The sequence below is a fragment of the Notolabrus celidotus genome, chromosome 19, assembly GCF_009762535.1.
Source record: "Notolabrus celidotus isolate fNotCel1 chromosome 19, fNotCel1.pri, whole genome shotgun sequence".
NCBI lineage: Eukaryota > Metazoa > Chordata > Actinopteri > Labriformes > Labridae > Notolabrus > Notolabrus celidotus.
In genome coordinates, this window is record NC_048290.1 from 12917864 (window position 1) to 12943042 (window position 25179).

General features: G+C 39.1%; 2 protein-coding genes across 2 annotated transcripts; both read left to right on the forward strand.

Annotated features, from left to right (window-relative positions):
- Positions 1–2883: 2883 nt before the first annotated feature.
- Positions 2884–10581, forward strand: LOC117830898 (guanine nucleotide-binding protein subunit alpha-14-like). The gene is made up of 7 exons (XM_034709235.1): positions 2884–3199; positions 4980–5164; positions 7108–7262; positions 7495–7638; positions 8590–8719; positions 8871–9024; positions 10098–10581. Exons 1-7 carry the CDS (start codon positions 3082–3084, stop codon positions 10286–10288), a joined length of 1077 nt encoding a protein of 358 aa, XP_034565126.1. The 5' UTR covers positions 2884–3081; the 3' UTR covers positions 10289–10581.
- An 875-nt stretch (positions 10582–11456) lies between these two features.
- prune2 (prune homolog 2 with BCH domain) lies at positions 11457–25130 on the forward strand. Its single transcript, XM_034710284.1, has 11 exons — positions 11457–11819; positions 14372–14438; positions 14542–14742; positions 14962–15138; positions 17178–17280; positions 21471–21602; positions 21733–21819; positions 22364–22462; positions 22575–22613; positions 23916–23975; positions 24102–25130. Exons 2-11 carry the CDS (start codon positions 14384–14386, stop codon positions 24133–24135), a joined length of 987 nt encoding a protein of 328 aa, XP_034566175.1. The 5' UTR covers positions 11457–11819; positions 14372–14383; the 3' UTR covers positions 24136–25130.
- The last annotated feature ends 49 nt before the right edge of the window (positions 25131–25179 follow it).

Consider the following 25179-nt stretch of genomic DNA (forward strand, 5'->3'; position numbering starts at 1 on the left):
CCTGCCATGTTTGTAACATGCCGGACTCCAGCAGCAACAGCTACTACTACTACTACTACTACTACTACTACTACTACTACTAGTACTATCTCTCTCATCACCATCATCTCTCTCTCTCTCTCTCTCTCTCTCTCTCTCTCTCTCTCTCTCTCTCTCTCTCTCTCTCTCTCTCTCTCTCCCTCTTTCTAGCCCCAACTCGGTCAAAGCAGATGGCTGTCTTACATGAGTCTGGTTCTGCTCAAGGTTTCTGCCTGTTAGAAGGACGTTTTTTTCTTGCCGCTGTAACTAGCTAAATACTGTGAGGTGCAATGCTCATAGTGGATTAAGATGAGATAAGATTGAGTCCTGTCAGTAGGAGGGGACTGGATCGTATCCTGTCTTAAAGTTGGGTCTTTGTTAATAATTCAATATAGAGTAAGGTCTAGACCTGCTATGTTTGTAAAAGTGTCTTGAGATAATGTTTGTTGTGATTTGGCGCTATACAAATAAAGATTGATTGATTGATTGATGAATTGATGAATAACATTTACTTTCATTATTGAGAAATCTACCATCAATTTTTAATTACTGAACTGAGTACCCTACACTGTGTACCAAGGGTTTCAAAGGATGTGCACTTTTTTGTTTTCAACTCTGCCCCTCAAACAACTTTAGTACGCCACTGACGTCCTTCATATGTGTTACAGTGTTAGTACATGATGTCATAGGCTTTCTGAAATCTACAGTGGCCCTGAAGTGCAAAAACACAACAGCAAATCAGAAAACACAACGGCAAATCAGAAAACACTACGACATTGACCAAACTGGAAGAAGAAGGTACCCTCGGGGGACATGACTTGTCGCTGATTGGACTGATCTATCCTTTGACCCGGAAGGACAGGGTTTTGTTACAGTATTTCTCAATTGCTTAAACAGATTTCTTGACATCCACCATGCTTTTCTCAACACTATAAGCACAAAACCCAATTTTGAAACTACGTTCACCAAACCTCTGACTCTTCCTGCAAAACCAAACAATGTTGTCAGATCATACCCCAAGTCAATCAAAATTAAAACAATACTGAGCAGCAAAAAATATTCTAAAATATTTTACAACACACTTATGTATGTACTGCCTGTAGTAAGTGTAACACTGAACAAAAAAGGCCTAAGTCATTATGATGAATGGAGAAGAAGTGTTTTCCATTCATCAGGTGTTTTACATTGAGCACATCAGTGTTCAACTGGTTCTTATAAATGTATATTCATATGGTTTTTTGAGTGTGTCATTTGAAGAAAAAATACAATTTTGAGAAGAAATCACATTGTTTTGGATGTAAAGTTTTATTTTGCAGGAGAACTAAGAGGTTTTGCCCATTGTGTGTGTGTGTGTGTTTTTTGATTTGTGTGTAGAGTTCTGAGAGTATGAGGCATGCTTTCAGAAAGTGTGTAAACAATTGAGAAAAACTGTAACTTTAGATTTTGAATGACAGTGTGTTCCTTGTGAAAACAAGAGATTTTCTTCATGAAAATTGTGCCAAATGCAGAGAATTGTGTGTAGTGTTTTGAAAAAAGCGTGTTTTAGAACTGCAATTTGAGTGTAAAGCAGGAATTGTGTTTGTAGTTTAGCAGAATTGGTTCAGGGGTTTGGTGCATGGGTTATATATTGTGGTCATTGTGTCTCAAGTAGCAGTAATTGTGTGTACAATTGTACAAACAATTGAGAAAAACTGCAACTTTTGCTACCCGTACTTACCATTATCAAACACAAGTGCATCACAGTACAACATGTGTTTTAGTGAGTGAGAATGTGTTTGCAAGTTGTGTCTAACAGGTGAAAAGTGATTATGGTTTTGCCAAAAGAGTGACTGATTCAATACATGGGTTCAGGCCGCTAAGGAATTTGGTTCAGACAATAAGTCTTAGTGTTCTCTGAATTGAGAAATACTGTAATGTCGTATTGTTTTCTGATTTGCTGTAGTGTTTTCTGAATTGCCGTTGTGTTTTCTGAATTGCAATAGTGTTTTCTGATTTGCTGTAGTGTTTTCTGAATTGCAATAGTGTTTTCTGATTTGCTGTAGTGTTTTCTGAATTGCAATAGTGTTTTCTGATTTGCTGTAGTGTTTTCTGAATTGCAATAGTGTTTTCTGAATTGCAATAGTGTTTTCTGATTTGCTGTAGTGTTTTCTGAATTGCAATAGTGTTTTCTGATTTGCTGTAGTGTTTTCTGAATTGCAATAGTGTTTTCTGATTTGCTGTAGTGTTTTCTGAATTGCAATAGTGTTTTCTGAATTGCTGTAGTGTTTTCTGATTTGTCGTTGTGTTTTCTGAATTGCAATAGTGTTTTCTGAATTGCTGTAGTGTTTTCTGATTTGTCGTTGTGTTTTCTGAATTGCAATAGTGTTTTCTGATTTGCTGTAGTGTTTTCTGATTTGCTGTAGTGTTTTCTGAATTGTCTTTGTGTTTTCTGATTTGTCGTAGTGTTTTCTGAATTGTCGTAGTGTTTTCGGATTTGTCGTAGTGTTTTCTGATTGGTAGTAGTGTTTTCCGAATTGTCGTTGTGTTTTCTGAATTGTCGTAGTGTTTTCTGATTTGTCGTAGTGTTTTCTGATTGGTAGTAGTGTTTTCTGATTTGTCGTAGTGTTTTCTGATTGGTAGTAGTGTTTTCTGAATTGTCGTTGTGTTTTCTGATTTGTCGTTGTGTTTTCTAATTTGCAGTTGTGATTTGCATTTCAGGGCCACCCTAGAAATGTACCTGCACCAGCCTCCGATGTCAATATTTAGACATATGATATTAGTATTTTATTCCTGATTCAGCATCCTCTGGGAGTCTGATCCTGTAAACAGATATACGAGTTATACAGAGAAACTCCCATCGTCTTGAGTCTCTCTATCATCACCTGGCCCTCCACCCGCCTCCCCGTGAAATGCACCTGAACTGGATCTCAGACGAGGAAGAATGACGGCATAAAGTCGCCACCTGTTCCGGGACGGTGGAAACCTCCTTGGCAAGTCCGAGAAAAATAAATAGTCTCTCATTTCACTAATCCTCGTCAGCTGTGGCGTAGATAATCTAAAAGCGGGTCGGAAAGTCGTAGAAAAATGGAATGCTGCCTGTCTGAGGACGAAGCGGATAGACTGAGGATAAACAAAGCCATAGAGAAAGAAATTAAAAACGATAAAAAAAAGTCTAGGAGGGAGCTGAAGCTGCTGCTATTAGGTGAGTTCTAGGCTAATAACCTGGCAAGTAACTTTCTTGTGTTCTCGTAATGTGACTGCAAATCCTAGTAAAACAGACTCCCACTTCCTTACTTACTGTACAGACTAACAAGTTCACATTAAATAGGTAGAATTCAAAGATAACTTAAGTTGTTCTAGATATTTAAATTTAACTTACATACTCTTTCCACACATTTCATGATCACAGCTAAGGCATATTGCTACAATTTGAAAAGGAAAAGTGTAATAATGACGCCTGGATTTTTTTTATGTCCACCTTTTAAAGGGATATTTCAGTGTTTTTGAAGTGGGGTTGTATGAGTTTTAATTCATTAGTAATTTTACTAGCCACAACAGATACAACCCCACTTCACTAACACTGTATTAAAACTTTAAGATGCTTAGATATATCCCTCTAAACTAAAAGTGGTTGTGACATTGTCTTCTAACTAAAAGTGCTAAATTAACATTTTTGCAATCTGTCTAAAGGTTGTTGAGGCATTTCCATTAAAAAAAAAGCATGTTACCCTGATGTTTGTGTTACAGATTATCTAAGTTTTGAGGATTTATCCCCTGGGAACCTAGAAAGGCAGTGCTTCAATCAGTTATACTGTTTTTGATTTCCATCCAGAGCAAAAGTGTTACTCTCATGTTGGTACGAGAGGTAACATCAGGGATCATCAAAGTTATAAGGGTTCATCCTCTTAGAACAATGAATGTCTTTATAAATCTTGCAAACCCCAAACATTTCTTCAGAAACTTGCCTCTTTAAACCCTTGTTGGTGCTGATGGAAAATTCAAAGAATCTGAACATGAAATATTATGTTATTTTACTTTTGCCACTCTAAACACAAGTGCCATCCCTCTTCATTTAATTTGGGTCAGCTAAGAAATGTAACATGTTTTTGTTCCTTTTAAAGTATCAGCTAGTTACTCTTCATCATTCCTTAAATAATCTAGTTGTTGAAGCCCTGATGATCCAGTTCTATAGTGCAGCTAACCTCAATAGACTGCTACATTCTTTCATTAGGCCACACCTGTATTAAAGCTTTCTGAGTCATGATGCATAAAGACTTTTGGGTCCCTGATAATAGTTCTTCATTGTGAACATACAGTAAAATATGTGCTGGCTGTTTTAGACTGATTTGTTTATGATTTATTTTGCAGAGTGCTGAACATGAGAGAAGAATAAATGTCATACAACAACTATCAAATACAAATGAGACATGTTTTCTCCCTGATATATCTTTAACAGCCTACTGAAGTTTGAAACAACACAGTTCACATGGACTTAGAAATTCACCTTTAGTTAGCCATGAGAGAGAGTTTAATATCCTCCTGCAAAGGTCAGCAACTGGTTACCACTTTTAAGCATTTTACATGTTAAGCATACACCCTTTTCGAGAGTTTACAACCATGGTGTCAGGAAGCAGTTCACTGCTGCATTTAAGGACACGTAGCTATTGTTAGATACATTACCTGACACACAAACATTCAGTGTTCCCTAACATCAAAGTTAAGCACGGGGTGTAACTTGGATAAAGCTTGGAGAAATAATACATTTAAGTACTGTTTTCCACACATTATTTTTTTCTGTTTTTGTCTGTGAATATTTTTGCATTCATAACAGCTCAGCGTTTTTCATAGTTGTTATGCTGCCAAAATACTGTTTACACACAGCTGATTGATATTGAGAACTTTTAGTTGCAATGCCCTATTTCTGTTATTTCTTTGATCTTATTCCATCTCGTCCTTTTGTCTCATTTGTTTCGTTTGCCTAGGCACGGGTGAAAGTGGGAAGAGCACTTTCATTAAACAGATGAGGATCATCCACGGCAGAGGATACAGTGAAGCTGACAGGAAAGCATTCACTCGTCTGATATTTCAGAACATTGTAACAGCCATCCAGGCACTGATCCAGGCCATGAAGACTCTGCGGATCGACTACATTGATGATACGAACGCTGTAAGACACAGTTCAAATGTTTTTAAAAGGACTAAAACTAATGTTCCTATGTCCCTAATGTCCTATGTAGCACTTGATAGAGCTCATGTGTCCAAGAGGGTCTATAGCCAAGCTAGTCTGTGTTGAATCTTTGGGGATGCTACATTCATTCGGTGTTTAAAAGAGAGGAAAGACAGTTTCTAAGTGGTAAAAAAAAAGTGTGAAATTCACATGCATGCCCCCATGTCTGGAAGCCGAGGCACTAGCAGTTTTACTGAGGGTGTTTGTGACAGACTGAAACCTAAAGTGATGAAGTAGATGGAGAATTTTAAAAACTGCAGTTCCTTAGCTGGCCACTTGATGCTGGTCCCAAAAGTGAGTCAATTCAATCAATCAAATCAATGCTAAACGTGAGTACAGCTTGATACAAAGGAATAGCATTGAACTCTTTAGCTAATATCAGCATACTTAAAAATTGTATGGGGAGATGATTCTTTTCAACTAACTTGTTTAAACTGTATGTTAGAGATAATGTAGGCTATAGTGAGTAGGTTGTCATTGCAGATTTGAGCCCTGCCACTCTGAGTCAAAAGACAACTTGGAAAGTTGAAGAAGGTTTCTGTGTACTTTTGGTTTTGCTTACATGTGAGCTATGATATGGTACCGATAACTTTTGTCAAGTAAAGTTACCTGGAATATTTAATAGTTCTTACATCAAGTAGCTGACATGTAAATAATGAGGCGAGGCAAGGCGAGGCAAGGCAAGGCAAGGCGAGGCAAGGCAAGGCAAGGCAAGGCAAGGCAAGGCAAGGCAAGGCAAGGCAAGGCAAGGCAAGGCAAGGCGAGGCAAGTTTATTTAAAAAGCACCATTCATACATACAGCAATTCAAAATGCTTTACAGAGTTAAAAACAAAAACCAGAACAGTAACAATCAACAAAAACACACAGCAAACACTTCAAACATTAAAATTTTATATGCGGCCAGTTATGTTTGATTTACTCTCTCTCTCTCTCTCTGTACTTATGTAACTTAACGTACATAGTAAATAAAATGTTGGGTCTTGTTATTTATTTAAATTAGGAGGGATTATTATAAATAATCAGCCCCCTTTGCTGCTCTGAAGTCCGTAACTTGCAGAGTCTTACTGTCCCGCCGGACACAGAATCACAACTGGTCTTGTCTTAACCGAAAAAGAACCCTTACATTATTTGATTAATCTCAGAACTTCTTCTCAAGGATTTAGACTCACACATTGAATCTTTTCTGTGTCGAGTCGCAGCCCGAAGCTAGCTCAGACCTCTTGACACCCCTGCAGGGTGCCCGTATGCCCAACATTTAATTGTAGATCCAATATCAGGTTAATTCTATAATGCCATACCTTGTCAGAAAATACCCAATTCAAAATATGACATTAAACAAACATAAGCATGAAAACATAAAATATTTAAAAATCTAAGATCGAGAAAGAAATAAAGTAAAATTCGTTACAAAACTTAATTCAAACTCAGTTTGTTAAGATAAATTAAAAGTTTGTAGTTACAGAAATAAAAACTAAGGTTTAAAAATGGGTTTGCATCCATTATTGAGCAGTGTAAGCAGCTAAAAAGAGGAACGTTTTTAGTCTGGACTTAAATGTGGTCAGAGTAGGGGCTTGTCTAATACTCTCTGGGAGATTATTCCAAGTTTCATAATTATAGCAGCATTTGACCCTCCCAACCCTTGAATATGTCATCAGAGGAAAATGGCCGATACATAAATATGGCAAATTGCCTTCAACAGAGCATCACAGCTAAAAATACCAACTCTTCCTCTTCCATGAGTGTTTTTATTGGGGTCCAGAAACAATTTGGATTGTTTTCTGTCACCAGAGTTCTTATCTACCTGATGGTCTATTAATAGGTCAGGCAAAGATCTAAAGTTTACCTTTTAATAAATCCCCTGTTGTTGTTTTGTGTGTGTCAGAGTCATGCAAAGAAGCTGAGCCAAGTAGAAGCAACCCAGGTGTCGACTTTGGAGGCTTGGCAGGCAGACGCCATTAAGCGAGTGTGGAATGACCACGGTGTTCAAAGGTGCTATGACCGCAGGAGGGAATTCCAGTTATCTGACTCTGCCAAATAGTAAGACTTTGATATATATTTCATATCTTTATCTTTAAGGAATAGACTAAGGATCTTCAAAACGTTTATTTTCCCTAAGCAATTCAACTCCAGGAGTTTCTTTTTTACCTTAAAAGACATATACACTTATTAATGAATGTAAAAAAATGAAAAATCCCCATATGATGTTCCCTTTCATTCAGACATATTTGAGTCAAGATTATTAATTGGATGCTTGTTGTCAATCTTTCAGCTACCTAAGCGACTTGAACAGAATCACAAGTCCATTTTTTATCCCCACCAAGGAGGACGTCCTGAGGGTCAGGGTCCCCACCACTGGCATCATAGAATACCCCTTTGAAATTGACAGGAAGAATAACAAAGATTATATTTTCAGGTACTGTGTTATGTATATTTGCCTGCTACAGCAAAATGAAAGGAAATATAGCTCAAAGCAGTTTTCTAAAAATAATAATAATTAAGTGGATTTGTTTAAAGCTCCCGTGAGGAACTTTTGGTTGTTGTTGATTTTGGCAACCACTGTCGACAGTGTGGGACTTCAACTCATCACTTCACAGCTACCTAGTGTCAGTAATTACAGGCATTCAATTAAAAATAAATGATCAGAACTTGTCAATGACGGTCTACAATTACATTAGTAATAATTGTAGTCTTTTCATAACCAGTAAAACAAATCCTCTCAGGAGCTTTAATTTTCTTTTTATAAATGAACAAAATCATTGGGTTAATCAAAAACAAAAATATTTGTTGATTTTGTGAAAATATAAAACTAATTTGATATCTGAAGTTTATATACACAGATGTACCACTCTCTTGTTTCTATCTCAGATACAGCAACACGCAGCACGATATTAGCTTTAGCTTAGCATCATGTATGAAATCAAACCAAAAGCCAGCTTCTATGCTGGAGTGGTAGCGACTCTTAAGCTAAACTACAAGCTTTGAAGTGTTTCCTTTTAAACTTACCCAACCAGAAATGCAAAAAGGACAAGTGTGACACAAGTTTCAGGGAGATTTCCTGTGAAACCAAATCTTGTCATTTTTTAATTATGGTTTGTGCGTAAATTCAAAGACTAATATATGACTTGTTTATAAGTGTGCTTAAGAAGTGCTGATACATGGGATAATTGTTATCTTGCAAATGAGCCAGACAAGCTATTTCCCTCCTTGATGTCAGTATTAATGCTAAGCTACTGCTAATCTAAAGTTTTATTAATTGCTAGTTAAGTCTTGGAGAAAAGTGATAAGAAAACTGTGAGAATGATTAATGTCAAACTAAACAAGCAGTCTAAACTGTGATGTTTAATCCTTGTTTGTGTTTGACCAGGATGGTGGATGTTGGTGGTCAGCGCTCAGAAAGGAGGAAATGGATCCACTGTTTTGAAAATGTCAACACCATCGTTTACTTGGCCGCACTGAGCGAGTATGATCAAGTCCTTATCGAGAGTGAAAATGATGTAAGATGAAAACAGTTGAATTTTTTTTTTCTGTGACAGGGCTACATTTTCTGTCGACATTTTAGATATGTCCATTTCTAGCCCTTTAAACTATATTGTTTGCATACATGTGTATTTAATCTAAGACAAACATTCTCAACTCTCCCTCCAGAATCGTATGAGGGAGAGCATCGCCTTGTTCAAAACCATCCTCTCCTACGAATGGTTTAAAGAGGCCTCCATCATCCTTTTCCTCAACAAAAAAGACTTGCTGGAGGAAAAAATCTCAAAGTCTCATTTGGCAAACTACTTCCCAGCATTTAATGGTAAAATAGTTCAACATTTGACCTCTTTTTTGCCTTTCATGCGTAAAAACAGTGTTCGCAACCATGTTCAAATTCACATCCAGTTTACCATTAAGTATAACATACTGGCTGTTTGCATTTGATTAGAGTGTCTTCTTAAATTTTATATATATGGGGCTGTAACAATTTATTGGTAAGTAATAATAATCAGCAGCCACTCTGATTATTGATCAATCATTTCATTGTTCACAGCGTTATGGTCACAATGAAAGTGCTATATCAATCAATCAATCAATCAATCTTTATTTGCATAGCACCAAATCACAACAAACGTTACCTCAAGATGCTTTTACAAACAGGGTAGGTCTTGACCATACTCTATGTGAAACTATTAACAAAGACCAAACATCAAGACAGGATACGATCCAGTCCCCTCTTACTGACAAGATTTATCTCATCTTAAACCACCATGAGCATTGCACCTCACAGTATTTAGCTAGTTACAGCGGCAAGGAAAAACCTTTCAACAGGCAAAACCTTGAGCAGAACCAGACTCTGCTTCGACCTAGTTGGGGTTGGAAAGAGGGATAGAGGAGAATAAGAGAGAGAGAACGATGATAATGTGTTGGCAACTTAAATGTTCAATAATATTTCAAAGCATTAACTTTTAATGCTAAGCAAGATATGAGGATTTATCCTCTGAGTACTAAGAATGTCCATACACAAATGTATTAGTATTAATAAGCAGACACTCTGACTATTGATTATTTCTTTTCATCAATTTACCTGCTATTCACTGTGGTGACTGTTTTTTTTCAGTATGTCTTTAATAAACTTAATATCATTGTGTTTGGGACTTTGTGCAAGACAATTTTTTTCTGTCTTTTTTTTAACAGTTTGCACTCTTGTATATAATTATTAATTGGAATAATTGGCAATAAGAAAGTAATAATTTCTTTCAGAGTCCTGTGCCTGATTATACCCTTTATTGTGTTTATTTCGGACTCAGCCCATGTCTGAGGTGACCTGTTTGACTTTAATATCCTTAAAACACAAGGATTCTCTCTAATTCTGATCACTTTTACCTCCCACAGGGGATAAGGGAGACATCGATTCTGCGCAAAATTTCATCTTGCGAATGTATAAGGAGCAGGGCGTTTGGCTTCACAGATCCATATACACACACTTCACCTGTGCCACAGAGACAGAGAACATCAAGACGGTCTTCAAGGACGTCAAAGACGCACTGCTTAAAAAACACTTCGAAGAGTTCAACCTGGAATAAGAAGGTTACGGGACAAAGAGATTGTTTCAGAAAGCTGCCATATGTTTGAACACTTGTGGACATTTTATCTGTTGTCTGCTGTTGATTGCAACTCATTCAAAAGCATCAAAGAGAGGCAATCAGACTGCAGAGTCAGGTAAGGCACATTTATCTCAGCCCTCGAAAGCACATATGTGCAATTTCTTGAAACAGTTTGTCAAAAGAAAACATGGACAATCACAAAGCAGTTTAATTTTGTAGCACACTGTTGCAGAAGGGTTTCTTTTATTCCATTAAATTGTTGGCAGAGATCAGTTTTAGTGTTCAAACTGGTTTGACAAAGTGTTATCTGCGAAGAATTCAACACACCTCGCCTACAGCTCTGGAAGGAGGAAGTAAACTAATAGCCTTCAGGGAACAACAGCGCCTTAGTTTATATTTGTTCTAATACTCTTGTGGGACAACAACAACCATGTAGTCTACAAAATGTTATTTTTCTCACTAACTTTTTGCTAACTTTGAAATGTAGCTATTAAAATCAAATATGTTCTTTTAAACAAAGTGCATTCTGAGCTTTTCCTTTTCATTTAGATCACCTTTAATAGAGTTTTCAAATTTGTAAATCTTTACATGATAGGGGGGGGGGAAAATAAGGTTTCGGTACAGTAATTCAACCCATGATTTACGACAACAGCTGCATGGCACTGATTAACCAGAAGCTGCTTTCAGGTGAGGTCTAACTGATTGGCAACCTTTGTACCAAAAAATGCTCAAGCAATGTACAAAGTTCTATCAGGCTGGTCTCTTTCTTCCTGTTTCATAGTTGGGACCGAACAGGGGTAAGTGAACAGAGGCATTCAGCAAGACCTGTGGGGAGAACAATGCCTGTTCCTACACAGACGGAGAGACAGTGTAGGTAGCATTGATTTTATCTGCTTTGCGGCTGTAGTATGCTTGTGTAAGGGTTGAAAAGTTCAGCTGTAATGCAGAATATAAAGGACGCAGTTGAAGTTGCATTAGTGGCATTGTAAGCTTCAGACATTTGCTCTGGATCAGTCATTTTGTTCCCTGCATGTGGCACAGCGTGTGAATATTATCAGTATACGAAGCAGAAAATGTACTTGTATATTGCTATTTCATCCCCAGAGGGCTAAAAATGTTGTAGCTGCAGAGCCAGGCTTACAAATCTACTGTCAGGAATTAATAGCAATCCCACACTCCTCAATGGTAGTAATAACATAAAATCAACCACGCACGCACACCGTGTTTCCCCTCTAGTTGAGGAAAATAATGACACACAAACACACCCTCCTATAGCCTCATTCAGCTGCCTGAGGAAGCTGCTGTGCACTGAGCTGCTATAGCAGGTGATCGCCCTTATTTGGTAACAGCCTGGATCATGTGACCACAAAATGGTGGAAGCTGTGAGCTGTTTGTAGGCTGAGCATCTCCACCGAGAGGGCTGGAAGCAGGAAATAGGCAGAGATCCTGGAAGTACATCCATGATCTGAGACAAAAACCAGGACAGAGAATCCCGAGCCCCAGCAGTGCGGTGAGTAGACTGATGCTTTTCTGTTCTGTGGAGATTAAAAGGAAAGACAGAGAGGGTTCTTGTGTGGTTTTTTTTTTCAATAGCCAGCAGACAGGAAGCAAGGGAGAAGGAAGGAGGGGCTGCTGTCATCAGCACCGTGGTCCTGTGTTGTGGATGTGAATAGAGGATGCACTAAACAGCTGATGCTTACTTTGTTCCATTGCATGTTTATAACCACTGTGTATCTGTAAACAAGTGTGTGCACATACTGTACATATTTCTGTGGGTTGTCATCATGACAGTGATCTCCACTGTGCAGGAATCAGCGTTTTATTTTTTTCTTCTCTGCTACATCTTCCTCGTTCTTGGCTGAGTGTGCAGACGAGGAAAGAGGATGTTCCTCCCCGAGTGAGCACACGTGACTTACTGTGAATTTGCATCTCTGCCCAATCTGTGCTCGGGCGAGCATGCACTCGTTCGCTTTGAATCAGCACAAGAAAAAGAGACTGGGGGAGGGGGGCTGTTATGATGTAACAAGCCCCCCCTCCCTCAGCATCCCTGCCTCCCCCCCTTCAGTTTGAATTGGAGGATTACTCACAGATGACCCTTAACCTCCAAATCTTTCTCAGTTCTCTCATCCCTCCTCCTTTCTCCCCTCAACCCCTCATCCCTTTTGTCTTTTTATTCACTGTGTTCTTCGATTACACAGGAAATATATGCTATGGATATATTGATTTAGTGAAATAAATATACAATCTTTAACACTTGCTGGTGTTTGGGAGCTTTGTGTTCTCAATTGTAGTAATACTGTATTTTTGAGGCACCTGCTGGTTTAGATATATGACAAATAAAAAAAATCTAAAAGATATGTAAACTGATAGAAATTCTTCAATATAAAGACTTTAAAGACTATAAAGACTTTCTTGAATAGAAAGACTTTTATGAAATGTTGTCACTGCCTTTGGAATGAACTCTGGCATGTCATGTTACCCAGGTATTCTCATATGCACTTCTTATCCAGGAGTCACCTTATCTAACCTTGTGGGCTGGCCGACTTATAAAAGAGGAAATACAGGCTGTATGTGAAGCCATCTGATGAGTTTTGCAACAAACGGTGTCAAATGTGCAAATGATCTCTTAGCAGTAGAACCCAAGGATTACATTTGAAAACTAGTAACAGGACTCGATCTTATGTCATCTTAATCCACCATGAGCATTGCACCTTGCAGTATGTAGCTAGTTACAGCGGCAAGGAAAAATGTCCTTTTAACAGGCAGAAACCTCGAGCAGAACCAGACTCATGTTAGACAGCCATCTGCTTCGTCTGAGTTGGGGTTGGAAAGATGGATAGAGGAGAATAAGAGAGAGAGAGTGGTAATAGTGATGAGACGGATACGAGAAGTAGTAGCTGTTGCTGCTAGAGTCTGGAACGTCCACAGCAGCAGGCTGTCTACAGCAGCACCCAGAGGAACCTACGAGACAGTGGAGCTCAGGGACTCCAGAAAGGTCTATGGTTAGTAACTTTCAATGGGATGCGAAGAGTTAAAGTAAGTGATTGGGGGAGGGGGGTGAGATAGGATCTCAGTGTGCATTCTAATGTTGCTTTCACACCATAGACTGTATGAATAATAGCGGTAGTATCCCTGACGTCCCCTATCTGTTCCGGTTTTTAAACCAATCTTTGGTGGGAGCCATATTGGGAATGCTGAACTCAACCAAAAGAGTGTGAGATAAAGAGGCGGGGTTTGAGCCTCCTAGTCAACAGCTATGCGTTCCCTCCTGTTTGTCAAGTCAGTCGTCCTTATTTGGGCAAAAACCTCGTAATCTTAATATCTTCTGAACCGTCCCAGATCGTCTTTTTGGTGTGTATGTGGTTTCTGGTGTTTCTGCAGCCAGCCTCGAGCGGATTCTGGATAAATTGCAGTTTATAACACTTGGCCTTCATATTTTGAGACCGGAGGTTGCTGCTTGGTTCACACGTTTTTTTAAGCCTAGTACTAAAAGTAGAGAGGGTGTCTGCCTCCCTGACTGGTAGATGATTCCAAAGGAGAGGGGCCTGATAACCGAAGGTTCTACCTCCCATACTACTTTTATAGCCTGCATGGTTGATTAAAGGTGGCTGAAGCAACACTGATGCAACAAAAGTACAGAGACAAGTGGCAGAAGTGGTGCCAAACATTAGAATCAAACTGATATTGAAAGATTTCCTGGTCTGTTTCCACTTTGTAGTTTTTAGATGCTATTTTTGTATTTTATATTTAGGGACGACAGTGGATAGAGCAAGGAAATGGGAGAAAGAGTTTCGAATGACGTTGCAAAGAGCTGCAGGTTGGAATGGAACACATGCTTTGAGGACTAAAGCCTCTATACATGGGTTGCAGTGTTAACCACTAGGCCAAACCGGTGCCCCTCAGTTTTTGAATTTTTTTTTTTTTATATATAATACAACTGGTCCTCCTCAGATTAATTTTTGTGTTTACAAATCATAAATTGTAGGGGACTCAGACTGTGCGCTCCACAATAATCAGTATATCCACCACAAGAGTTTAATAACTGTAATTATCTTCTCACAGGTCCTCCAGGGGATGGACCTGGCATCAGAGAGCAAAATGAACTCTGAGGGGGGCGAAGGCAGACCAGGTGTGTATGATACAAACAAATAGTTATCCAAAAAAAACCAAAAATGTTGATTGACAGAAAATGGTTTATGAGTATGTGTTCACTTTGTTACTTTATTTTGTAGTCCCTCCTACCTCACTACCCCTACAAGGAGGCGCCACCCAGAGAAAAAAGCTATCGGCTCCTCCCATCAGCCTGTCATTGGACCAGAGTGAGGACGACCTGGGGGAGACACCCGACGATCTGGACATTAATGTGGATGACCTCGACACCCCAGATGAAGGGGATTATTTGGACTACACAGACCATGAAATGGACTGGGAAGGTGGGTCATTCTAAGTATTCTGAATCATTTTAACATCTCACGGGAGGAAAATCAGTAATGGAATTAATGATGGACAAATATTATTTCGCTTCTACATTTTCAGGGTCCCAGTTCTGTGTATGATAGCTTCTACTGGAACATATTACTCTCCTCTTGTAACAAGTCAAAGGATGCGTTACAGGAGAAAGGATTGTAAAGTTGGTCTTTTTCTGGTTTTAGACCCCGGTGCAGCTAGCAGGGGTGGAGTAAATGAGCCTTACGATCCAATCCCAACATACAGCGCTGAAGAGGAACGTCAGGATGGCAAACTGTGGAGGGCGGTCATCATCGGGGAGCAGGAGCACCGCATCAACATGAAGATCATTGAGCCATACATGAGAGTCATCTCCCATGGAGGTGACTATGGAATATAACCTGTATTTACAAAAACTGCCTAAAATCAAAGCCCTCTTGGGATAAAGATATTATCCCTGGTATACTATATCAAGATTCCCTTTCATTTGTGAGCTTTTATCACTTAGCAACAAACGAGGCCTCAGAATGATGTCTCATTATAGAAGTGCTGCCTCTTACCTTAAAGGATCATCAATCAAAATGATGCCATACATGGAGCCAGTTGATACATTTTAAATCATCCAGCTGCTGGCAGGGAGAACCCTTTGCAAACTTAACACAGGAAATGTTTATGTTGAATTTTCACATTCTCTTGTCCTCTTCGATTGTCCTTGAACAAGATAAATTGGATTCAAGGTGAAAGTTGGCAAAGTAGCCACTTCATAGTAGTATATCTTTTGATTTAATGGATAGCTGCTGCTGTCTGAAATGTCTATTTAAGTACACATTGTAAAGAAAATGTGTAAAAAAGGGGGAAAGAAGTGGACTATATCTACACAGTGGTCACTTTGACATCATGCTCATTCGAAACATTGAACATAAAAGTATAACATAAGAATAGCAAGCCTACAGTAAGTTTAAGGTCAGACAAAAATGTCTCCAGTGTGAATATGATAGATGAATGCAGTTGCTTCCATGATGTTTGATTTAACAGTTAGAGTTGGAAAAGGACATTTATGGTATTGACTTTCACAGTGACTAGATCTTAATCGAACACTTTGAGAAATGTAGCGAAAAAATAACCCTCACAATTTGCTCGAGCCCAAAGAGAAATAAAACTTTCATTTTTTTTAATTAGCAGTCTAAATACAAGATATATAAATAAGAAAAAAACGTATGAAAGAAGATGAGATATATCTATTTTTTAAACTTTGTGTTAAAAAAAGTGTGTCAGTGTTCCAGTTCCCCCCGCAGTCTAAGCCTATAGCAGCTTAACTAACAGCTAGTCCAAGCCTGAGCCAGCTCTAACAATAAGCTTTATTAAAAGGGAAAGTTTTAAGCCTAATCTTAAAAGGAGAGAGGGTGTCTGCCTCCCGGACCCTGACTGTTAGATGATTCCAAAGGAGAGGGGCCTGATAACTGTAGTCTCTACCTCCCATACTACTTTTAGAGACTTTAGGTGTGACAAGCAGGCCTGCATGCTGGGAGCATATCGTGCTAGAGGTGTAATAAGGCACTATGAGCTCTTTAAGATACAAAGGTGTCTGACCATTAAGAGCTTTGTAGGTCAGAAGAAGGATTTTCTATTCTATTCTAGATTTTATGGGGAGACAGTGTAGAGAAGCTAACTCTGGAGAGATACGCTCTCTCTTCCTAGTCCTAGTCAGTACATGGGCTGCAGTGACGAGCTGAAGAGCATCTTTCTTGTGGTTATGGCACAGCTTCTTCCATACAGGAAAATATTGGTCTCCCTTAAATCTGTCACCATTCTTTAGCATAATGACATCAGTAGAACCTGGGTTTTTAGTTTAGCCCAGTGTCTACCTCGCACCATACTGGTTTCACAGGTGGAGGCTCCATCTCCTTTTCTCTTCCCTCTCTGTGGGGCTCTCCAAAACCCCAGGGGCATGAGCTGCACCAGAGTAAAGTGTTTTACAAGGTCCCACCCATGTTTCCATTATAATGGGAAACTGGACTCCATAACACTGTAGGCTGTACATTTTCATCTCACTGGCTCCAAGCTTAAGTGAAACGTAGCCCTCCCGTGGAAACAGAGACGTCTGTCACTTAAGAGCCAATATCACCAACTCTGCCGTTCAGATAAAAGACCCTCTGTTGGAGTGACACCAAATCTGGTAATGAATGGGTTGGTGAATAGACGGAAATTACATTATTCTGAATAATAGTGAGAGGAAACAGGTTAGAGGGACACAGGCGGATAGACAAAGAGACACAGATTGATGATAAAATGAACAAAAAAGAGGAAAATAAGAGAGCAATCAAGTTATGAAAACTATGTTAATGAAGGCCATGAAGTTCTCACCAACAATGGAACAAGGTCAAATAACTAATTTCTTTTATTTTTCTGTGTTTTTATCAAGGATACTATGGCAACGGAGTGAATGCCATCATAGTGTTTGCTGCCTGTTTCCTACCAGACAGTGACAGAGAGGAATACCATGAAATAATGGAGAATCTCTTTCTGTAAGTATTTCACTGTTCTATCAAACACTCTTTGAGAGAGTTATTTACGACTTCAGGATTCATAATACTGGCTTATTTAATCAGCCAGGCTGATTTATACTTCTGCGTCGAATCGACGGCGTAGCCTACGCCGTAGGTCCGCGTAGCTCCCGTACCTACGCAGAGGCCTACGCACGTAGCTGACGTGCACCTCCTCCAAAATGTAACCACGCGTAGAGCCGACGCGGACCGCAAGCTCTGTGATTGGTCCGCTCGACGGCTTTGTCTTTCCCGCATTCACAGCACTTCCGGGATCCCGGACATCGGCCACACATCGGCCACACATCGGCCGTGTATTTCATCTCCTCCTCTCTATTCTTCATGTAATCATGTCTGTATGATAAACAGCAACATGTATCAGCTGTAGATTAACTTAACACGCTCTGAATTGATGAGGAAAAGTAAACAGAGATCGTAGCAGGACCGGAAGCAGGCGACCGGCTATCAGAGAGACCACACTGCCCTCAAGCGTTTCGGAGGAGAATTGCTGCGCGACACGGACACATCGACGCACAAGTATGTGGGGCTCATGTCCGCGTCAGCTCCTGCTGCGTAGGGGCGACGCAGAACCTTCTGCTGCAAGTCATGAAGTTCGTCACTTGTGCACTTTTGTTTCTAAAAGAGAAATCACGGGAGTAATGCCATCTTTGGGCAGCTCTGGCTCAGTGGGTAGAGTCAGTCATCTCTCCATTGGAGGGTTGGTGGTTCAATACCAGCTCCTGCAGTCACATGCCGAAGTGTCCCCGGGCAAGATACTGACCTCCAAATTGCTTCCGCTGTTGTTCAGCGGTGTTCAAATGTGCATGAATGTGAAAAGCTAACACTGATGGTCCCTTACTATAGCAGCCCCTACCATCAATAGATGAATGTGATGAATACTATATAAGTGCAAGTCCATTTAGGTTGCCCTGTTTTGTCTCCATGGTAGTCTACTATGTACATATCTGGAAAATAAACTTTGAGTTTAGTGCTAATGCGCAAGAAATGTGTGAATATACACAGCTAAGATATCGAACTTGATTGCTTAACGCCAGCATATTGATGTTGTTAATGTGAGCATGTTAAGGTGGGTACACACTACAGGATAATCGGGCTGATTTTTGTCCCTATCTCCCCCTTACCCCTATTTGCGACTAGAAATCCTGTAGTGTGTGGGATGCTCTGAGAGGTTCCGAGCACGCACAGTGTGTTATGTCACGTCTCATCACTATCACCTCTCTCTCTTACTCCCCTCTATCCGTCTTTCCAGACCCAACTCAGTCGAGGCATGATGGCTGTCTAACATGAGTCTGGCTCTGCCTGAGGTTTCTGCCTGTTAAAAGGAAGTTTTTCCTCACCGCTGTAACTAGCTAAATACTGCGATGTGCAATGCTCATGATGGATTAAGGTGGGGTCAGACTGAGTCTTACCCTGTCTTGAAGTTGGGTCTCTGTTCATAATTTGACATAGTGGTCTAGACCTATGTTTATAAAAGCGCCTTGAGATAACGTTTGTTGTGATTTGGCGCTATACAAATAAAGATTGATTGATTGATTGAGTGTACCGGGGCAAAAGCCAATAAAGACACGAGCTGACTCAGCTGACCTACGTAAGAGGAAGTAAAAACAAACAAAAACATGACGCCAGCGAAAACTAACCGCTGTGATGAATACAACTTGCGTTATAATGCATACAGCCCACATTCCTGCCGTCTCCATGACATTTTCCATAATCATTTTTCTTTTTTGTGTGTTTTCGGAAAGTAAGAGGCCGAAAACGATCATCATTGCCTCTTCCTGTTGGTCCACCATGTTTGTTTACACCGAAGTCACATTTTACTACGCGAGATTTGCAATATTGAGCATGAAGAACCTGATACTCTGCTGAAGAGTCGGTTATGGTGTGGTGTGCTCTGTAGTGCACACCACACACTATTAGATCAGAAGAGAGAGATCTTATGCGATCTATCTTTTTTTATCATCAAGTGTGTGGTCTCTAAATGTGTGAAGGTTTGAAGAATCCTGTAATGTGTGCCAGCCTTTGGCATTCTAACATTTAGCTCATCCTAAGTGATTTAAAACAGAATCAACAGACTGACCTCACTTAAAAGGTGTATTGTAATTTCAAATATTGCATTTCCAAGTTGCTACCATGTGCTTTAAATAATCTTTTGTCCCCTGAAAAACGAGGAAACTCTCTGAATAAAGCGATAGAAAAGATAGTCTGGCCTGTTTGCAAGACCTCCCATGCTGATATCTTCACTGTTGTGCTGGCACAGTCGCATTTCATGCTTGGACATCCCACAGGCTGTTCTGTGAAAGATATTGAGTAAGCTGGCATATCTGAGAGTTTTGGATAGAAATGAAAGGAGGTAAGCCGTAGTGTCTGCAGTCTCTGATGCCAAATGGCTTTAGGTCTGAATCCTTGTGAGGAGGAGCTAACTATAGCTGGTTGGTCAAACGGCATGCATGCTTGATGTCGGTGGGAGATGATCCTCACATTCACGAAACAGAGAGGATCTTCAGTGTTGATTTTTATTCCAGAGAAGGACATTGAATGAGTAGAAAAGGAGTCAAACTGAGCTCAAAGTCATTGCAGTCAGACAAATTATTAAGGAAACTACAAGGACTGTGCTGACCGAGGATATTCAACTTTTATTTTCAAAGCAGGCAACAAAGTTCCCTGCTGTGTGAGAAGACGGAGAACATTTGGGAGAATTGTGAAGTGAAATGAGAAAGAGATAACAGTTTCTTTTGGTCTGAATCAGAGTTTTGTATTTTAGAAAATTGGAAGTTGATTGAGCTGCTGAGGTGGATGCAGGGAAATAAAAAAATAAGAAATTCAAAGCAAAACAACTTTTCTATGAAGTAGCATTTGTACCAGTTTCTTACATCATAGAGGCAAGTTTTTGAAAATGCTGCTACTATTTGAAAAAAATAGCCCATCTCTATAATTTTCTCCCTTTGTTGGCTGTCAGATTAAAGAAACATGGCTCTGCAATTCTTGCCCTCGCATTTCACCATTTTGGTATCAGCAGCTTGTGACTTACAGTCAATATAGAATTTACTAGACTAGTGCACTGACGCATAAACTCTCTTTACTGTTCAATTTAGATGATGAGTTTACTGCTAGTTTAGAGTGGCAGTCCTATTTATGTTTTAGCTTAACTATCAAAGAACTGTTAAAGTTTGTTCATAAAATAGAGTTAGATTAGTATATTTGCCATTTTTCACAATGTATTTAGAGCATATTTTCAACTCAGGTTAAAACCATAGAAGGTATAAATAATGGATGTAGTTTCTGTGATGTCACCTAGCTGTTTCTGAAGCACTGTTTTGAGGCCAATCATCGGCCGTTGTTGGAGCCATATTGGAAATCGAGAAATGTGGTATCCAGACTACACTTGTTTTTTGAACCAGGCTGTAAACGTGTTTATCTCTGCTGTAAAGATCGACTTTTTTGATTTGGTGTCTATGTTGTTTCTGGTACTTCCGGGGCCAGCCTCATGTGGAGACTCAGGAAACTGCAGTTTTTAACACTTCTGCATTGGCTTCAATTCTCATGGACTGTTGAGCCGCATTTTGTAATAACGGTGCATTTTGTAATAAACGTCCAAAATGTAATAACTTTTTCATTTCATTTTGTAATAAGCCGCATTTTGTAATAAATTTTGCCGCATTATGTAATAAGTTATTACATTTTGAGAAGATTATTACAAAATGCGTTGGGGCAGTTTATTACAAAATGCGGCTTATTACAAAATGAAATGAAAAAGTTATTACATTTTGGACGTTTATTACAAAATGCACCGTTATTACAAAATGCGGCTCAACATGGACTGAGGTAGCCGCATGGTTAAAACTTGAATTCTTGTTCTACATTTTTTAAACCAAAACATTTATCCAATGAGCCTCAGTTGTACTTTGTGCTAAGTGATAATAATCACCTGTTATCATGTTATCATACTGAAAGAATCTTTTTTAAACGTTATATCTGCGTAATATCATCATACATCTCTGATATGTTTTGCATGATGAACAAACACTGTAAAATTGTTATTTGACTTGGGGTAAAAATAGTTCCTTCATCGTTTTTCCAGAAAGGAAAATTAAGTTCAACCAGGGTACTTTTCAATTTAACTCTGTAAACATCTGCTGTGTGTTTTTCTTCAGCTATGTGATAAGCACATTGGAGCTGATGGTGGCAGAAGACTACATGATTGTGTACCTGAATGGAGCCACACCACATAGAAGAATGCCTGGCCTTGGCTGGTTGAAGAAATGTTATCAGATGATTGACAGAAGGTCTTTTCCAGTTAATTCACACATACTGTGTACTGTAAACATTTGCATTTCAATAGAATGAAAGTGGAAAGAGGCTCAGGCACAGACATTAACTCACCTAACCTTTGGTACAATGTGTTGTTGTCTTTAGGCTCAGGAAGAATTTAAAATCCTTCATTATTCTTCATCCGTCATGGTTTATCAGGACTGTTCTAGCCATTACCAAGCCCTTCATCAGGTAAACAAAATGTACTTTTTTATCTTCCATTCCAGCTATTTAGAGACATTCCTGGTTTCAGAAGATGCATTTTATAACTTTGGTTTTCTTCTGGATTATCCAAGCACTCAGGATCAAATTTTATAACTTTTGTAGTCCAAAATCTAAATTATTGTACTTTGGTGCCTGAAAACTACTGACATGCTAACATGCTAGCCTGATATTATGAATACAGAAAGTACATTATAGCTTCTGAACATCAGCATATTTATATTGTTTTTGTGATCATCTTTCTATGCTAACATGAGCATTAATCTAAAAGCACCCAGTGATCAAGAACACTCTCACTTGCCTGCTAGCTAGCAAGGCTGTAAAATCCTTATTTTGTGTTCATTGGCTTTCTGGATGAGATTAAAAAGCTTCACTAAAAAATAATAAAAACAGAACATACTATAATTTTGTTTTTCTGACGCCGAGACACTTACTTCAGCCATCTTTTTTTATGTGCCTGTCATTGCACTGTACTTCTTTTTATGTGCATGTGTCCATATTGCTTTTGTCACAGCGCCAAGTTCAGCAGTAAGATAAAGTACGTGACTAGTCTGGATGAGCTGAAGGAACTCATCCCCATTGACAGCATCCAGATCCCAGAGTGTATCATTAGGTGAGTCCCTTCAAGTCCTCAAATGATGCATCCACTGCCAACCTCCACCAAGCATGAACTGTCTCTTTAAATGACTTCATATTCATCTTGCCATTTGAACTCTCACCTCTAGACTTGACAAGGAACTGAAGGAAGCTGCAGAGAATTCAAGGTAAGCAACGACTCTCCTGCCTCTTATTATAACCCTCTACAGAGCCAGTGGCCTCTACTTTAGTTTTATCCTTGGCTGGAACTCTCATTTATCAGATCACAGGGGCCTTTTTTTTTGGATAAGGACCAACTGGATTTGGCTACAGTTTCAATTATAGGAAGGAGACTGATAAAAACTAGTTGCTAAAGATGCTAATGAATCGGTTTTTATCTCATTTATCATTACTGTGAAATAAAAAAGCAGAGTGATCTATTGCACTGATGATAAATGCTTGAACTATAGATTTCATGCTAATCTCTTGCTTAATAATTCACAATATTTATGGTGGAAATTTACCTCTGGTATAACCCTCATGATGAGAGCAAGGGCGTATTGAGAAGTCTGGCCCCTAAGACTGTTAAGAATGTGTTAACAGTGCTTTGAGTTGTGGCTTCAGACAATCATCCTCTTTTTAAGTCTTTGAAACATTTTGTTATGAAGATCTATGTATATGATGTAACTCCACTGTGTTTCTTTTTATTGTAAAGAACATAAACACAGGAATAGAAAAGCTGTATACACTTAAATGCCATTAGAGTAGATGTTAAAGCAAAGAAGGTGAATGCTATCGATTTGTGTTCGCACACACAAACCCCAGCCACCGCTGCCTATGTCAGTGCCTCAGTTGGGCCAACATATTCAGAAAAGCATGGACACACCCTTGGATGAGAGGCTAAAATGTGGGGTACATTCTGTGTCTCTAATAACCAAGAGGTGGAGATGCTGTGAATATTTCCACATTTGTAAGCAGAACGGAATAGATTCTTTTGAGCAGATACAATGAAATTTCAGTGCAACCCAGGCACTATGACAATGCTTACAGGAAATACTGAGGGACTAATTGTCTAACGTAAATATTATCAAAAGACAAAATAGTCACCCTTAAGACAATGTTTTTACCATTAACTGTAAAATACAATTGGAAAGTTGTATGTTAATTTTAGCTAGCTGGTGGTGTAATGTTAACTTTAACTACCATCAGGAAACAGCAACTAATGGATTACCAATTCTGTTGTTTTTACAAAGCTAAATCACTTAAGACCTTTCCTTCTATATCTTAAAACAATTTCAAAAGTGTAGCTAAATGCTACTTTTAAGCTAACAGAAATATCTGCCAGGAATAAGATTGATTAGTGATAGAAACTCAAAAGAATATGAACAAGATGTGGATTTAGACAATATGTCAGATTGCATTGGAGTCAGAGTGAAAATAGTTGCTGAGAAATTTGCTCAACTACTAACTATTTTTTTTTTTAACTCAAGAGTCCATAGTTTTCTGCTGGGACCAGAGCCAGCAGCAGCAGCAGCAGCAGGCAGAACAGAGTAAGTCCTTGTAGATGTTTAAATTCACACACAGAAGAGTAATGACCTGGTGTCAGCAATCTGTCACCCATACATAAACATACCCGTCTTTAATGTCTCTGTTTTGTTCTTTTTTCGTCTTCACAGTAGGCAAGACGCAGCTGGTGCCAGCAGCTCTTAAACCCAAACACCCAAAATTGATGGGTCACCTCAATGTTCAGAAGTCACTGTTGTATTTTACGGGTGAAGCTGGAAGGCTTGTTCAGCTGTAGTGTGTGTGTGCGTGTGTGTGTGTTTCAGTGGTTGCCAATAAGTCACTGGAGTTTAATATGAAAATGTACAATCTTACACTCAGATCTCATTCTTTATGGCTGCTGTAGCATCTTCTGTACCTTAAACTTACACTCCAGAGGATTCAATGTCAAGCGTGAAGCTCGGCATCACCTCCAGAGCAGCATCACAGTTCACGGTAGCGTTGGAAACGCAATTACACACCAGACAGTGCACTGCGCAAAATCCATTTTATAGAGCCGATAGTGTTTGTAGTTGTGTGCATTAGAAGCAGTGAAGCAATAATAACATCCTTTACTGGTGAAACGCACTCAGTATTTCAGATAAATAAGCAACCTGTGTGTCAGCAAGTTACAATAAAAGCACATGGGTTTTTTTGCCAAAAAGAAAAAGAAAAACCTTGTGCCATAGAAGACCAAGTATTGCATTTAAGCAATCACATCCTCTGTCTTACTTAAAATGTTCTATAGCTAAAAAATAAATAAATGTATAGAAATGTAAACTTTATAGTTTATGAAATCAAGAGGGTATAGGCTAAATATAAAGTTATAAGTGCAATGTGGGAGCATGTCTTTTTAGCTCCTCAAATGTGTGTGTGTGTGTGTGTGTGTGTGTGTTCAGTCCTTCAGATACATAAGCATCATCTCTTCAGCTTCTCTTGGATCATCAGGATGAAACCTCAGTAGATCATAAAAGAGGTTTCTGTTAAGCACAATATCTTGTGTGTCCACACGCATGTGTGTGTGTTTGTGCATCAGTGCATGTCCTCTCATAGATACCCGTCACTCCTCTTACACATGGTTCTTTGTCTGTGGTGTACTGAGGATGTTCTGCGCAATTATGGATCACCTTCCAGTAATTCAATAAACATTGACAGAAGCAAGAGTGTTGTTTTCAGCCATTTCAGTCATATTGGATGAGTTTGACTTTGATT

Coding starts and splice junctions, on each gene's coding strand:
- LOC117830898 (XM_034709235.1), top strand. CDS start 3,082: ATGGAATGCTGCCTGTCTGAGGACGAAGCGGATAGACTGAGGATAAAC. Junction 5,165..7,107: donor ACATTGATGATACGAACGCT/GTAAGACACAGT, acceptor TGTGTGTGTCAG/AGTCATGCAAAGAAGCTGAG. Junction 9,025..10,097: donor CTACTTCCCAGCATTTAATG/GTAAAATAGTTC, acceptor TACCTCCCACAG/GGGATAAGGGAGACATCGAT.
- prune2 (XM_034710284.1), top strand. CDS start 14,384: ATGGACCTGGCATCAGAGAGCAAAATGAACTCTGAGGGGGGCGAAGGC. Junction 22,614..23,915: donor GAAGCTGCAGAGAATTCAAG/GTAAGCAACGAC, acceptor TTTTAACTCAAG/AGTCCATAGTTTTCTGCTGG. Junction 23,976..24,101: donor GCAGCAGCAGGCAGAACAGA/GTAAGTCCTTGT, acceptor TCGTCTTCACAG/TAGGCAAGACGCAGCTGGTG.